This window comes from Larus michahellis, chromosome 5 (assembly GCF_964199755.1).
Source record: "Larus michahellis chromosome 5, bLarMic1.1, whole genome shotgun sequence".
NCBI lineage: Eukaryota > Metazoa > Chordata > Aves > Charadriiformes > Laridae > Larus > Larus michahellis.
In genome coordinates, this window is record NC_133900.1 from 42,437,917 (window position 1) to 42,453,135 (window position 15,219).

At 36.4% G+C, this 15,219-nt stretch overlaps 1 protein-coding gene across 4 annotated transcripts in view; it reads right to left on the reverse strand.

Moving 5' to 3' along the window:
• Positions 1-15,219, reverse strand: part of FSTL5 (follistatin like 5) — a 422,258-nt gene that overhangs the window by 144,932 nt on the left and 262,107 nt on the right. For all 4 annotated transcript variants that reach the window (XM_074589804.1, XM_074589802.1, XM_074589803.1 and 1 more), the window contains exon 5: positions 5,873-6,069. In XM_074589804.1, the coding sequence (XP_074445905.1) occupies positions 5,873-6,069 (197 nt within the window). The remainder of the gene's footprint in view (positions 1-5,872; positions 6,070-15,219) is intronic.

Consider the following 15,219-nt stretch of genomic DNA (forward strand, 5'->3'; position numbering starts at 1 on the left):
ATTCAGAAACTGTTTCTTCCGTATTTTGCATTAGCCAATCACTAGACTGTGCCCACATAATCTGGTGTCTAAGGTCCTCTTGTGTAAAAGCATTTCTACTCAGACTTTAGGCATGGACTTTGTTCCTAGCCAGAAACTGAGAAAATCATAGGTGCAAGGTCATCTGATGAGGTTGCTAACCCGCTCTCTATTATATTGTAAAAGTCATGGCAGTCCGGTGAGGTCCCCACTGACTGGAAAAGGGGAAACACAATCCCCATTTTCAAAAAGGGAAAGAAGGATGAACCAGGGAACTATAGGCCAGTCAGTCTCACCTCCATGTCTGGTAAGGTTATGTAGCAGAGCCTCCTGGAGGCACTGCTGAGGCAGAAGAATAACCAAGAGGTGATTGGGTACAATCAACATGGCTTCACCAAGGGCAAATCGTGCCTGACAAACCTGGTGGCCTTCTATGAGAAGGTCACAACATCAATAGACAAGGGCAGAGCAACTGACGTCATTTACCTGGACCTGAGCAAAGCCTTTGACACTGTCCCGCATGACATCCTGGTCTCCAAGCTGATAAAATATGGCTTTGATGGACTGACAATTCAGTGGATAAAGACCTGGCTTGACAGCTGCACCCAAAGAGTGGCTGTCAATGGGTCCATGTCCAAGTGGAGGCCAGTGACAAGTGGAGTCCCTCAAGGATCAGTACTGGGACCGGTCTTGTTTAACATCTTCGTCAGCGACATGGACAGTGGCACAGAGTGCACCCTCTGCAAGTTGGCCGACGACACCAAGCTGTGTGGGATGGCTGACACACTGCAGGGAAGAGATGCCATCCAGAGGGACCTTGGCAGGCTGGAGAGGTGGGCCCATGCCAAACTCATGAAGTTCAACAAGACCAAGTGCAAGGTCCTCCATCTGGGTCGGGGCAATCCCAAGCACCGATATAGGCTGGGCAGTGACTGGCTTGAGAGCAGCCCTGAAGAAAAGGACTTGGGGGTGCTGGTGGACGAGAGGCTCAACATGAGCTGTCAGCGTGCACTTACAGCCCAGAAAGCCAATCGTATCCTGGGCTGCATCGGGAGAAGCATGGCCAGCTTATCAAGAGAGGTGATTCTCCCTCTCTACTCCACTCTTGTGAGACCCCGCCTGGAGTACTACATCCAGTTCTGGAGCCCCTACTACAAGAGAGATATGGATGTGCTGGAGTGTGTCCAGAGAAGGGCCACGAAGATGATCAGAGGGATGGAGCACCTCTCCTACGAGGACAGACTGAGAGAGTTGGGGTTGTTAGCCTGGAGGAAAGAAGGCTCCAAGGAGACCTTTATAGCGGCCTACCAGTATCTTAAGGGGGCCTACAAGAAAGCTGGGGATGGACTTCTTAGGATGTCGGGTAATGGTAGGACTAGAGGGAATGGATTAAAACTAGAGATGGGACGATTCAGACTGGACGTTAGGAAGAAGTTCTTCACCATGGGGGTGGTGAGACACTGGAACAGGTTGCCCAGAGAGGTGGTGGAAGCCCCATCCCTGGAAGTTTTTAAGGCCAGGCTGGACGGGGCTCTGAGCAACCTGATCTAGTGGGAGGTGTCCCTGCCCATGCTAGGGGGGTTGGAACTAGATGATCTTTAAGGTCCCTTCCAACCCTAAACAATTCTATGATTTTATGAACTAAACAACAGGAATAAACTAATTAAAATGTTATCTTACTTACGCATTTAGCAGAAATTAATGCTGAATGTATATTAAATTACTAAATGAATAATTCCTTCAGATTGTTTTTAAGATGATCTATAGTAACCAAGCTGTTTATAGATACAGCTCTACTCATCTAGAGAGTGCATTCTTCTAAGGTATGGCATATTCCGGAGATTTACAGGTAAGTACACATACCTACACACAGCCATAAAGACAACAGTACTTAATTTCTTACATAAAAGTTGTTATTTTTTCAGTACATTTTACATTAGAACTCTTGAATTTATGCTTTATGTAAAGATGATATGTATACATACACCTACACCCCAACCCTGTGTATTTATCTACAAACGCACATGGACATGTAACTCTATTTAAAGATTCATTACACTTTACGAGAAATCCGTATTTCTGATGTCATCTGTAATTGAAGCATATTACACTGATATGTGAAAATGGCATATTTAATCTTACAGTAGTTCCCATAACTTCCTTGAAATAATGAACTTCGTATAGTTTCCTGAGAGTGAGTGGTTGGTTCATTTGGCTGTTTCTTAATTGGTTTTGTTTAGTCTCATTAACTGTAATGAAACGGCGCTGATAAAACATCAAAATAAAATGCAGAAGTAAGGATGAGTTTTTTATAAAATGCAATATGTTAACCTGGTAAATAACAGAACTGTATGCAGATATTTGAAATTATAGATATTCGTTGATAAATAAGGTTGCTAAACTCTTTCTCTGACTCAATAGAACAGATTGTTAAAAAAGCAGAAAAGGAAGAGGAAGATTTATTATTATTATATATTCAACTTGCTTTCGGACTATGTCACCTCCTTTTTCTATAAAGTGTTGCTTTCTTAGCTCACTAGTATAAGAAAGAAATAGAAGTAAAGCAGTTCTAAGTCTAATCAAGCATAGATTATTTCACTTTCACACACAGAAGGAACTTGAATTTCACTGTCGAGCAAGATGAAGTATTCTTAAAGCTTAAGTATCTTCAACTGCGAGTAACCAGAAAAGGCTTACTGTTTATAAAATGGCAATTCCACCATACAGGAATAACTACATTCATCACTGGAAAAACACATTTTATTCTCATGTCTCCCCATAACATTTCTGATATTGCTTTCTCTTCTATACAGCAGTAAAAATGTACAGTAATCAAGCAGTCTATAATGACAGACAGACTGAAGTTCAACTTATAACTTTGTATTAAATTCCAGTTTGGCTTTGCATAAGATAAAAGGCAATAGATAAAGAAGTGAACCTGTTAGAAACTGAATATTCATAGCTAACCAGAAGAATCAATTATTTTCCTTTATTTTGGATTCATTTAAATTCTTTCAAAGTGCTTTAAAATCAAAACAAAACAAAACAACATCAAGGAACCACCACACTTTACCAGAAATCTTGCAGATATGTTGTATTTATGTTAGACTAGAGGTGATTAAGATGATAAAAAATTCTGCCTATTTCATAGCCCACCCTTTTGGAAGGATAGATACTCTTTCTGATTAGTACCTACCTCTCAAAACAGATTGGGTTAAAGGTTACCTTCATGAATAAGTCTTCAGAAAAATCAAATCACATCTGATTTTCCAATATAATATTTGGAAACTAGAACATTAAATGAGGGTCAGCAGTGAAAGCAGTCAAGTCAGAGAAGAATTTATATGGGCAAAAATGTTCACTAAGCCTGCATGGGGGCTACATAATCCCACCACCCTTCCATCTTCATTGCAGATTACTTTGGCTGACATTTACACTGTGTAACGGAGTTTTGGGTTTTTTTAACTGTAATTCCGCATTAGACTACAGAGCCATGAAAAAAAAAAATATTCCTAGATGCCTAAATTGTCCAAATGAACAAAATAAACTATAGTTTGCCAATTTATAATTCATTGTTATAGTACTTGACTTATTTTTTTAAAACTTTCTCACAATTTGAAATAGCTTTTTTAATAAAAAGCAGTATTTTTGCTTTTTCTGGAGAGGAGTATTTGTTTCTCTTGCCTCTAGATGCAAATTCAAGAACTTTATGATTTCCAATCCAACATACATCAATAAAAATTGGAGTGTTGCTGTCATCATTTCCAGTCTCCAACTGATCCATTTCAATTTTATATTAGGTAGGATGACTATATGGACAACTATGAGATGATAATAAAATGCAATCCAAGAGCCTGATCACACTCATTGCACAGCAAGATTGAGGAGATGTAAAATTTAAGATGCACTAAAAACTGAAGTTCAATATTCATGTGAACATAAATTGACTTCAGGAGTCCTTGTTGTTTTCTACAATAAATATGTTATTTTTCGTATTCCCTTAATATGATTAAATTTAAAATGCAGAAAGGCACTATTTTTTATGACTGGTCTGCAGATTGCAAAACTTTCGCTGTACTGTGAGAACAACTGAGTAAAGTTCCCCTAATCCTGAGAACATTTTCAAGAGTATTTCATTCAAGAGCCTCCCATTCAGCCTTAGGGAAGTTCAAAGACCTTTCTAACCATTGCCCCCTCACGCTCCCTGCAATCATATTCTCAAAGAAGTTAATGGGCTCAGCATTCTCTCAATGCCAGGGACCTCTCTCACATCATGAATCAATACCTTCTAAATAGGGTGTTCAAGACTAAAACTTTTTGTTCCTTTTCTCCTACTACAGCAATTCAAATTGTTAGAAATACTGATAGCTATCATATACGCTAAGGGCAGAAGAGAGCAAGAATCTAATCCCACTTTGCAAAACAATCTTGATTTACCAAGCTTTTAGTTGAACAAGGACAAAAAACACTCAGTGGGCTAAACCACAGGAGGACAAAAAAAAAAGTGTCAAGTTTTCAACAATCAAAGATAATGCTCTGAAAAACAATGCATTCCATTTAAAGACATTGCTCTAAATTATTTTAATTTGTCGTCTTGTTTTAAGTCTCCAGCGAGAACTGAGTCACGAACCTGATTTGTTCTCAGTAAATATGCAGGCTAAAATCTTCCTTCAACAGATGAAGGCAAAGATTTACAAATATTGAGGTTATACAGGAGCTAGGCTCTTAACTGCAAAACCACACACTATTCTGCGTTTTGCAAAGGCGATTCAGTGATTCCTTTTGTCATATGAAAGAGACACAAAGGTTCTCAGCTGAAGCTTCCGCTGTCAAGAAGTCTTAACAAGAAACAGATAGAACTTCTCTGTTTTAATTCTACTGACTAAAGAATGATTTCTGAGGGGAAGAAGTTAGTTCATTGTGTCTCTTGTCAAAACATACAATAACAAACCACACAGCGCTAACAATGAGCTTATTTTATATTATTCTTTAGATTGAATAATTTGGTATTTCTGCAATGAATTTTAGCAAAAAAACCAAAGCACCGTGTTTGGGCTGTTTGACCTGTTTCCATGCTTGTGAAAAAGCATTACTTTACAGTTGCCGTTATAAATTCATTTTTATAGAAAAAAGTATGTGCACTGCCACGCAACGTAAAATACAGGATTATGATTAACGGTGGCATCTGACAAATTTTACTTTTCATGACTTTTTAAGTGGCTGACTAGCATTAGACTCATTAATATAGTTCAGCCGTGATTAGGTTTCTCAAACACGGACTTCCACATTATCTAGTAAATCAAAGTACATTTGCTACAACAACACTCTCTAATAGAGTTAATCCTAGGTAGATTGAAGCTAGTGCTGTCATGCCTACCAGAGCAACAATTACCGGTTTACATCCATAATGAGTTAAAGCTTGCTGTTTAGAGACTACGATGAACTCTCTTTCCAAGACTACTTCTGTACTTCTCTAGCCCCAAGTTATATGAAGCAATAATGCTTGTTCAGTATTCCAGAAGTGATTTAAAATATCATTTTAATAGTTTTTAACTTCTAAAATACATCCATACAGTTGGACTTTACGATACCACACTGTGGATAATAAAACAACTCATGGTCAAAGCAACTTACGGTGTTCTAACCCTCTAAGGTATATCCCAAAGCATTGTATTCGGATTTCTAAATAATCACTGCAGACTTTCTGAATAATTCATCTTTTCCAAAATTCTTGAATGAAGTTTTCAACCTCAGAGACTAAAGTGAAGGCGTTCTAAGACATAATATACCATGTGTGTCCTGACAAAGACAACTGAACAGCTACTTTGCTAATGCAACAAAATCTAAATCTTACCTGAGATAATTCATTAGAGTCCACAAGTCCATTGTTGTCTGAATCAAAGTAATTAAACATTTGATCTACAAGAAGTTTCTTTAAAGCCATTTTCTCATCATTTGTTTTATCTTTTGATTGTGCAATGTATCTCCGATTTTGAAGATCCAGTAACATATTTTTCACTTTAGTGTATTCAGTAGGTTTGCATTTATCTCCTGAAAAGAAAATACACAAGATTGTTTTGAATTTGATTTCTTATTAAGAGTTTAAAAGTAAATTTAAAAAAAAAAAATAATAAAATGGAAAAGCAGGGAGTATTAACTTATAACAATACCCCAGAGTTGCTTTATGAGGCAAGGAATTTTTCTATAGTAGTTTCTTTACATATCATTTCCTTGTCTGGTCTTCAGATTTAGGCCAAAAAATGATTGCACTTCTAGATACTTTCTGTAGACAAAGTTTTCCGTGTATGGAAACTAAGGAAAGTCTTAACAGTTTCCAAGCATGTACTTTTTTTTGATTTAGATCATTCTGGAAAGGTACATCTGAAGATTTCTTTAAAATGTTATCTTTAGTAAAGCATTTGGTATAAACATTCATAAACTGAATACTGCCATGTAATATATGCAGTAAAACCTGCAAATATGACAGAAAATTATACACTATAAAGAACACGTTTCATAATAACATTTGCCTTCAGAAAGGAGAAGTTACACTCATAAGCTAGCCCTGCCTTTTCATTTAATGGACACACCAAATTTATTTGAACAAGAGAAGGTGGGATTGCCAGAGGAAGAGAAAGGGTATCTTTGACAAGTTTATTATTTTCATTATCAAGTCTTCTATAAAGCAGAAATTGCTACAGTAAATGCCCTACATACAGCGATTACAGTCACTGCTTATTCTAAACCAAAGCACAATATAGTGTCTATGTCTGGTATTCTCTTATTAGATTGCTGTATACTTTAAATTGAACAGAGAAACAGTTTAGAAGTTCTTGGTTTTATTACGATAACCTTAGTATTTCAAAGAATTTTTTATAAGAGGAGATGAGATAAGTAAACGTGGACCAGCAAAATACCATGTATTTGTTGCAAACATATATTTACAGTAAGCTACTACTTAAGTCAAATCCAAAGAGCAAAGTCAAGGCCAGAGCGATACGCTGACTAGCATAGAAAGTTATGTTCCGTTCTTGTTTTCAGATGCTAAGTTGAAGATATAAGTATTAATAAGGAACCAACATCTACCTCACAGAAACTGCATAGGAAGTTGTTTTGCTTTGTAAGTGGATCCCACTTAAGAAATGTCTAATTTACCTGTATGAGACTGGAATTTATTATTTTCGTGCATTTAATAGTATATGCATTATTATGGTGACTGCACCATGTACACCTCCGTCACCATTTCATTAGGTCGAGTGAGAAAAAGCTCCCAAATGCTTCTCACTATCCTAGAGAGACTCAGATCTAGAAGAGGAGGACTCCTATAAGAGAAGTTAAATTGTGGAAGTAGACAAAATGTTTTTAGGAATCAAAACCACTCTAGGATTATTTTTTTTTTTTCTTCTAAAAGCCACTGCCTGCTATGTAGCTACCTGAAAATCCCAACTGAAGTAACAGCTGTAAAAAAACCAAGCTGTATTTAACTGGCAGCCTAAACTATGCATGGTATTTGCATATTTGTCCTTCCCTGCCAGAGGCATGGAGAATGAGGACGTACAATTTGTAAGGGTTGAATTCTACATGACTGCTTTTCAGGGTACTGATGCAGAAATACTTGGTAGGGAAACATGTTTATTCCTTAGCCATCCTGGATCTGCAATGAGCAAACCTGTCCATCTGAATGGATGCCGGCTCCAGGTGGTAGGGAGGGAAAAGAGCACTTAACTTTAACATACTCTAATTCATTTGGGTGAACTCCAAAAGACTGGGCCAGGAAAACAAGTATCACCTTTGTCTCCCCTAGATAACTTTTTCTGGCTGTGGTATCCTGACAGAGACACAGTTTAGTTTTCTTCTGGTACAGCTGAAATCCGACACCATTTTATCTACACTTCTGGGGCAAAAAAAACCCAAATCCTATGTATTTCTTAGCTACTATACTACTCGGACCTGTTTACCACGTCCAGATTTTATCCCCTGCAAATTATTTTTGATCAAATGGTTCTCATTCTGCAATTCTAGAACTGCAAAGAGATATGTTTACTTTAGAGATACACAACAGAAGTAAAGCAGTTTATTTCTTAATAGCATCAGTTAAATCCTGGATTTGTCATAGTATCTGTGATAAGTTAGAAAGAGAAATGGAAAATGAAACAAAAGAGTCACACTGACTTTTTTTTTCCCCTTGAGGCACAGTATAATGCCTCTCACTGTAATGACTGATCAAGAATTGAATACAGGTTCTCACTTCTATGGATACAAGAACGATGTTAATGTTCATTAAAATATTTAAGGTTGTTTATTTATTAAGTATGGAGAACATTTGTATGGGTAGCACAAAGATTCCCACAGGAGAGATTATACAAAGTGTAAATTTAGAGAAAAAATAAACTGTATAAGTTACATAATGATGAAAAGCATTGCAATAGTCACTTTGCATACTTTTAACCCATAACAGTGTTTATGAAAAGTAGTTTTACTGGAAGTTCAACCAAAGAACGTAATTTCCTGAGAACACGCTGCTAAAATCTGTTATAGGTGTTCCATACTGAGATAACTTTTCATTTTTATTGTTCCTTTGATGTCCTTTGGAAATATTTTTAACCTGAAGAGCAGCTCAGACTCATCAATATGTTGTACTAATTGCTAACAGAAAATATGACTGCCTCTTTCACATTAAAGAAAATAGAATTAAGGAAAGATGATGTTATTTAATTACCTAAAAAGTTGTTTTTTATAGATACCGAAACATTAATCAAAATGGCAGTCTGTTGAAAATCAGCTGCAAATAAGGTGACTACAGTTCACAAAACAATTTCATGTCTCTACACTCCATCTTCAGTAGATGATCATTTTATACTCAACAATGGTGTTAAAGCCTATCCTCCTTATGGGGTTGTTTGTACCATGCCTGTAAGATAATAGCTGTAATTTGCTCTCAGTGTGTATCTGCTCACTTTACAGATCAACCTGACTGAATTACAGTCCCAGCCACAATAGCCCATTGGCTTCCAGCGTGTGTATTTTATGTTTGCTAGAGCCCAGACTGATTCTTTTAGTGCTTCACTAACTTGTTTGAGAGCTAGTCCTCATGATGAAAAAACTGCTAACACCGTTCAGAAAAAATCTCTGCTGGTCATCGTTTATGGTTTAAAACAGATGCTATTTTGTTTCTCACTTATCTAAATAGGTTAGTCCGACCCACATAAAGGGCAGCTTTATCAACAGTAGCTTCATACTCCCTGCAACCACGCTGTGCCACAGTTCTCTATAATATGAAAGTAGCATTCCCCTATCTCTACCTGAAAAGGATGTAAAGGTCACTGCACACGAGCACGTGGTTTGCCTATAAGGCGAGTAGAACAATACTTAGGTATTTAAGCACACTGACAATACTCTACACTATCTTAAAATGACCTTAAAAAAAACCCATTACAAATAAATGCTTTGGTTTGGCTCCTGAGTTTGGGGCGGGTGGGTTGGTATTGTTCATGACAGACCACACTAAGTAATACAAAAATAACCTGAATGATTTTTCCCTTAGACATTGTGTGATAAATCTTGGGAGAAGCATAGATGTTCAGGGGTCTGGGTAGACACAGGGTACATGCTGCACATGATAAATGGTTGGTTCCCCCGCCTTATCATACTGATTGAGAATATCAAACTTCAATACTTCGATGTTTGTGATAAAAACTAGGCGATATGCTTAGCTATTAAAAGTAAGTATATAAGTAAAAGTAGCTATCACAGTAGTTGTTTAAGTTGAAAACAAAGGTTTGTGTGGGTTTTTTTTAACTGCAGCAAATAAAAAAGGAGAATAGGGAGAAAAGTATTGTTTGCACACTTACATAAGTGCAGGTTACTTACGCTCCTCAAAAAGAGCCTGAACACTGTACAGCAATTCTACCCCAAAGTCTACGGCCATTTTTTCCCTATTACTGCTTTAGCTTTCATTATGTTCGGCAAAGTAATCTGTTGCAATAGAATTAATATATTTTGATCTAACACCCACCTTTTAAATCTTACTATGCGTTCTCGCAACAGATTTTAGACCTGTGACGGATGAACCTTTAGTTTATGATCTAAGCTAATTACAGTTGTGGTAAAACAGGTTTACATAGCTAAACTATATTAAAATATTTTCATTTTGTACAAACAAACTGGAATCGAAGTGCCATTCTCTGGTCCCATATCTTGTAATTTCCGAAATAGTGAGAGCCCTGGAGTTTACTTAATTCAAACTCAAAAATAGTACAAAAGTGGAAACACTTGACTGTTTGCTTCCATTCGGTTCCACACAGTTTTGCAGCTTTATCTCTGTTACCTAGGAAACAGCTGAAAGTTAGATTTTGAGTGCTACTGTCCTCCTAGACAGTATTGAACAGATATTTGCCCTTAATACAGGAAAAAAAAAAAAGTTGTATTTGACAATTTAAGTCTTACTTGATTTGCAAGAGAGAGATATATTTCAAAACTAACTAGTTATTTATGAAAACCTGGCAAATTTATATACACATTGTTCTTAACACCTGTAGAAAAATATTAAAGAATCAGCTAAGATAATAATTTAGGAGTCACTCCTTAAATCCAAATTCAAATCTCAGATTTTTGTATGACATAGTTTTTGGAAAAATACTACTATACACAGAGAAGGAAAGAAGGAACACATAATTTAAAAAATAAAGACAAACCATCTGATTTCTGTTTTCGCTTTTTACCACTTTCATGAGTAATACAGGCATTTTAACCTTACCTTGCATTAGCATCTCCATTTACATAGCAGGAATAATTCTTATATCAGAGACTTATCGAATCATTAATATTCATGGAGACTCTATCTCCACTAAAGTCATTAGTTGCTGAGATACAACTGGATTCTTAGATATTTTATGATTTTGAGCTGAGTTGTATCTATGATTCTATATAGCACAAATGGTTTCCACAAAGCCATTTGTCCTTCAAGATTAAAATAACTTTGGATCTCCAAGAAGTGGCAAGTAGTTTTCAGAGGACTATATTGCATATGAACAGTTTTAACTATTCCAAAACGAATATTATCATAAACCGGATTTTTGGAAATAGAATAGAACTGATAAGCAGCAAGCATATACACCCCCATACACAGGACGCAGAAGTCACTAAAGACCTGGTTGGATATGAATCCAATTTCAAACATAACACAAGAGACAATTTGAAGGTCTTCATCCATTCAGTTATTTTTCAAGATTCAATTTCTATAGATGAAGCACGAAAGCTGTAATCTTACTGGTAACCCTAACAGATAAAGGAACATTTTAAACCACCAAAATTGCTTTGGTTTATCTGAAAGAAACTTCAGGTTCAGATATCATTTCACAATATCTTATTTTCCAATCTCAAACTCTTATTTTCCAAATCTAGAGCTCAACAATTTTGACCCTTATGCTCCACTCTCCTTACTGAAGCTCTGAAACTGTAGTTGAAGAGAAGCAATCTCATTTGTACATAGACCTAACTCTTGATCTATGGTCTAAAGGTTGAGGGGGATGGGGAGGGGGGCTTTACACTCAAAACCAGTATTTTCCAGTAAAAAATCCTGGATAAACAGGGATTAACATAAAAACTTTTCCGTGTTGTAGCTATATTTTAAGTAAAAGGTGAGGCTTTTCTGACACTTTTTAAAAACATAAGAGTTTAAGGCTGCAAAACGTGGCCCTGCAGAGGCTCAACTTTAGATATTCAGAGACCCCAGGGGAAAAGAAAAAAGAGGAAAAAAAAGACATTTCAGATCGTTCTGGATTTGACTTTTGGTTTGGTTTTTTGGGGGGGTTGTTTTTGTTTTTTGGTTTCTTTTTAGCTAATTTAAACAGCACTCAATCAGCACATGGGCTGCTTTATGTCTTATTTTTTAGCATCCGTACTTTCCAATGACATATATAATTATCTAAATTCAGTTTTACTCTCAAAGTCACACAGTGTTGAGCACTTCCAGTTCTTCAGTTCTTCCGTGTATATAGGTCCAAGTAGATACAAGAATTGTTAAGAAATTTCAAGTGTTTTCTGTTTATTTGTAACATACATATAAAAACACCTACCACATACATAAACAGGCCCACAAATACAAAATTTTAAATTTCTGATCGTTCAAAACTATAAATCTTAAGACAGAAGTCATAATTGTACTTAATTACACATATCTGCACAAGTCTGGTGTCTGGTATTACACGGAGACATATATAACCAGCTTTTGTACTGTTTTTATACACTTTTTAAGTAGTGTTTAAACAATGAATAGTTCGGAAAAAATATTATTTTCATTAAAGATATACCACTTCGGTTAAATACTATTAGAAGCGGAATCAAATTTGCATTAAGAAAACAGAAAAATAAGTAACAGTATTCCTTTTTTTTTTTTTTCCCCAGTTAGAACAAATATTATATGGTGTGAGAAAGATTAATCCAAAAAGTAAACGGGAAATTAAGAAAAGGACCAAAATCAGCACTTGGGATGGGGGTGGGGTGGGGTGTTCTACTTGTTAATGCAGAGTGGTTAACATATCACAGATCCCTTGACAGAAGAAAATAGGTCATATAAACTTTCACCTTCAAGATGACATTTGAAGGCTAACGGAGGCTGACAATAATAATCAAAACATCATTTTCCACAGCTGAGAAAACACTGAGTGTACAGGTTGTTGGGACTGCATCTTAACATCATAAATACCATAGGCAGAGTTAGTATGGAACTGGCAGTTACATACTGGTTAGTATGTAACTTACCTCAGGGTATGCTACTGTAAAAAAGAAGAGACGAAAATGGGCAAATTTAGCAAACATGCCCGATTTTCCATACATAAGAGATTATTTCAGATATGTTGTTATTCTTTTCCTAACGTGCTGATGAGATTACTTATTCCCTGATTTTTTGTTTTCTTGAATCAGCTCTAGTTTTTGGATGAGTTTTTCTATTTGTCCCATATGTTAGAAAAATAATTTCAATTTCACAAGTAAAAATTCATAGACAACATTAATAAGAAGATAACCTGGACTTCCACGTCCTTCCTAGCTTATTAAAAGAAAAACTGAAGAGAGAAAAATATAAAAGGAGTGTGCCCCAAAGGCAGGCGCTGCTAAAAATGAAAGTTGAGATAGGAGTTTAATGCAGCATTTTATTTTCCCCTCTAGTACAGTTAACCCAACCATTGCTGTTAGTCTTCCTCCCACAGGGCTTAGACAATTTTTTACTTCCAGTATCTACAGTGACTGTGATTCTGTGAAAGCTATGAAATGCTATAGGCTTACATAAAAAAAAAAAAGAAGAAAAAAAAAGATTAAGAAGTACTCCAAATCCAGCAGGGAAATACTTATGGGATGTAAGCTAAGCCATAAATTTGTGTAGACTTCTGGAGTTCTGCTTTTGCTTCTCAGGAAGCATGTGTCAGAGGACTCTATTTTATTTAAAAAAAAAAAAAAAAAAAAAAAGAAGTTACTGAAAGAGATGAAACATGACTTAATAAGTCACAATCTTCCTTTTTCCAAGGGCTTCCCAAAGATGTGGAGTATTTACAGGTTTATGAAGTTGAGGTCTCAAGACTGGGTTAAGCCTAACTAAAACAGCACTATAGTTGAAAAGGACAGTTCTGTTGCTCCATTTCTGTTCCTTCCCCTCCATCGCATGTTTCCACCGCTTCCTTTGTTTCACCTTTAGCACCAAAAGCCAACTATGCTAATTACAGAAGTTGTTACATTCAGCCTTTTGCTACAGGAAAAAGAGAATTAATTTTATGTGTGCATATATATACGGAGACAAAAATTGTCATTACAATTAATATTTTAAAGCAGTCTATCAGACCAATTTATTTAATTAATTCAGAAAAGCCTCAACAACACAGATCAAATTACTTTAAAAACCTTCCTAGTATCTTCTTGAAATATTTATCTTATATTTACCTTTCCGGTTTTTCTCCGAGTACTAAGAGTTCAATCTTTTCCTCAGGAATAATGAGGGGAAAAGGCTATAAGGAGTCAAAAGCATCCTGAGATCATCATCAGGAGGAATATGAAGGTACGGTGAGAGATAATCCTCAGTCTTGACATGTTTGAGTTCGTTTTATATGTTTCACTATCAGAACCTGCTGCTTCTTTTGGTAACATGGTTAAGCATGGAAGTGGAAAAATCTTCCCCCAACCTCAGTTGAAATAAAAGGCTATTATTTGTTACGCATAGATTATGCATATATGGTTTTGAGAAAGCCTAAGGTAAACAGGGTAGGCAGTAGTCATTTGACCACTGGGCAATTTTTGAAACCGGTAAAATCGGCTCATGCCAAGGCAAGATAAGGCAAGTCCTGAGACTCTCTGCACCATAAGGTCAATTGCAAAGGGGTTTGTGTGGTTGGTTTTGTTTTTTTTTTTTTTAATTTTTAAACCAGAAGAAAAATAAGTAAATAAAAATCACATTCTACGGGGCTATTCATCTTTGAGTCATGATTACTGTATAAGCTAAAGCAATTCAGAGAAATCTGAGCTACAGAGGACCAAGGTCAGTAAGTGTACGTGATTCAACTTCATTTTAGCTAGCCTAAGGAAGAGACATTAACTAGTGCTTTCCAGGTTGAGCAGCATAGTTCTGTACTTGTTCTCTGCTTCCTCCACCCTTCCCACCAAGACACAAGGGAATATGCTAGTTTGGCAACAGGAGGAGGAAAACAAGATTTTTAAATTGAAACTCAAGTAAAGGAGCGTGCATTTTACCTTTGAACCCACACCAGAACGTAACCTAACCATACTGGTCTGGCAACAGCATGAGGATGTGATCAGGCTGGTAAGTCTTCACAGCTTCACATATCACTTTCAGGTTAAGTGTTTCCCTATTGTACTTAGCGTAGGCTTGAAATTATGTTTTCAGTTTTAAAAATCCATTTAAACCTCATGAATTATGGTTGGGAAGATGATGTCAAAAGGATTTTAACAACATCGGAAACCTTGCTGAGACCTGTGTAGAGCCCCATTTATTTTAATGATACCGGGTCATCTACTACACTTGAAATTCCTGCATGCTTAACTAATTCACTCTTCCAGAAAGAAAGGTGATGTAGGAAAAGGCAGTATCGTACTATGAAGATAGATACCAGTATCTCCCTTAGCTATGCATGAAGGGCTTAAATATTGTAAACATGGCTGGTAGCGTTTTATAATGACACACCTTATCACAGGTCT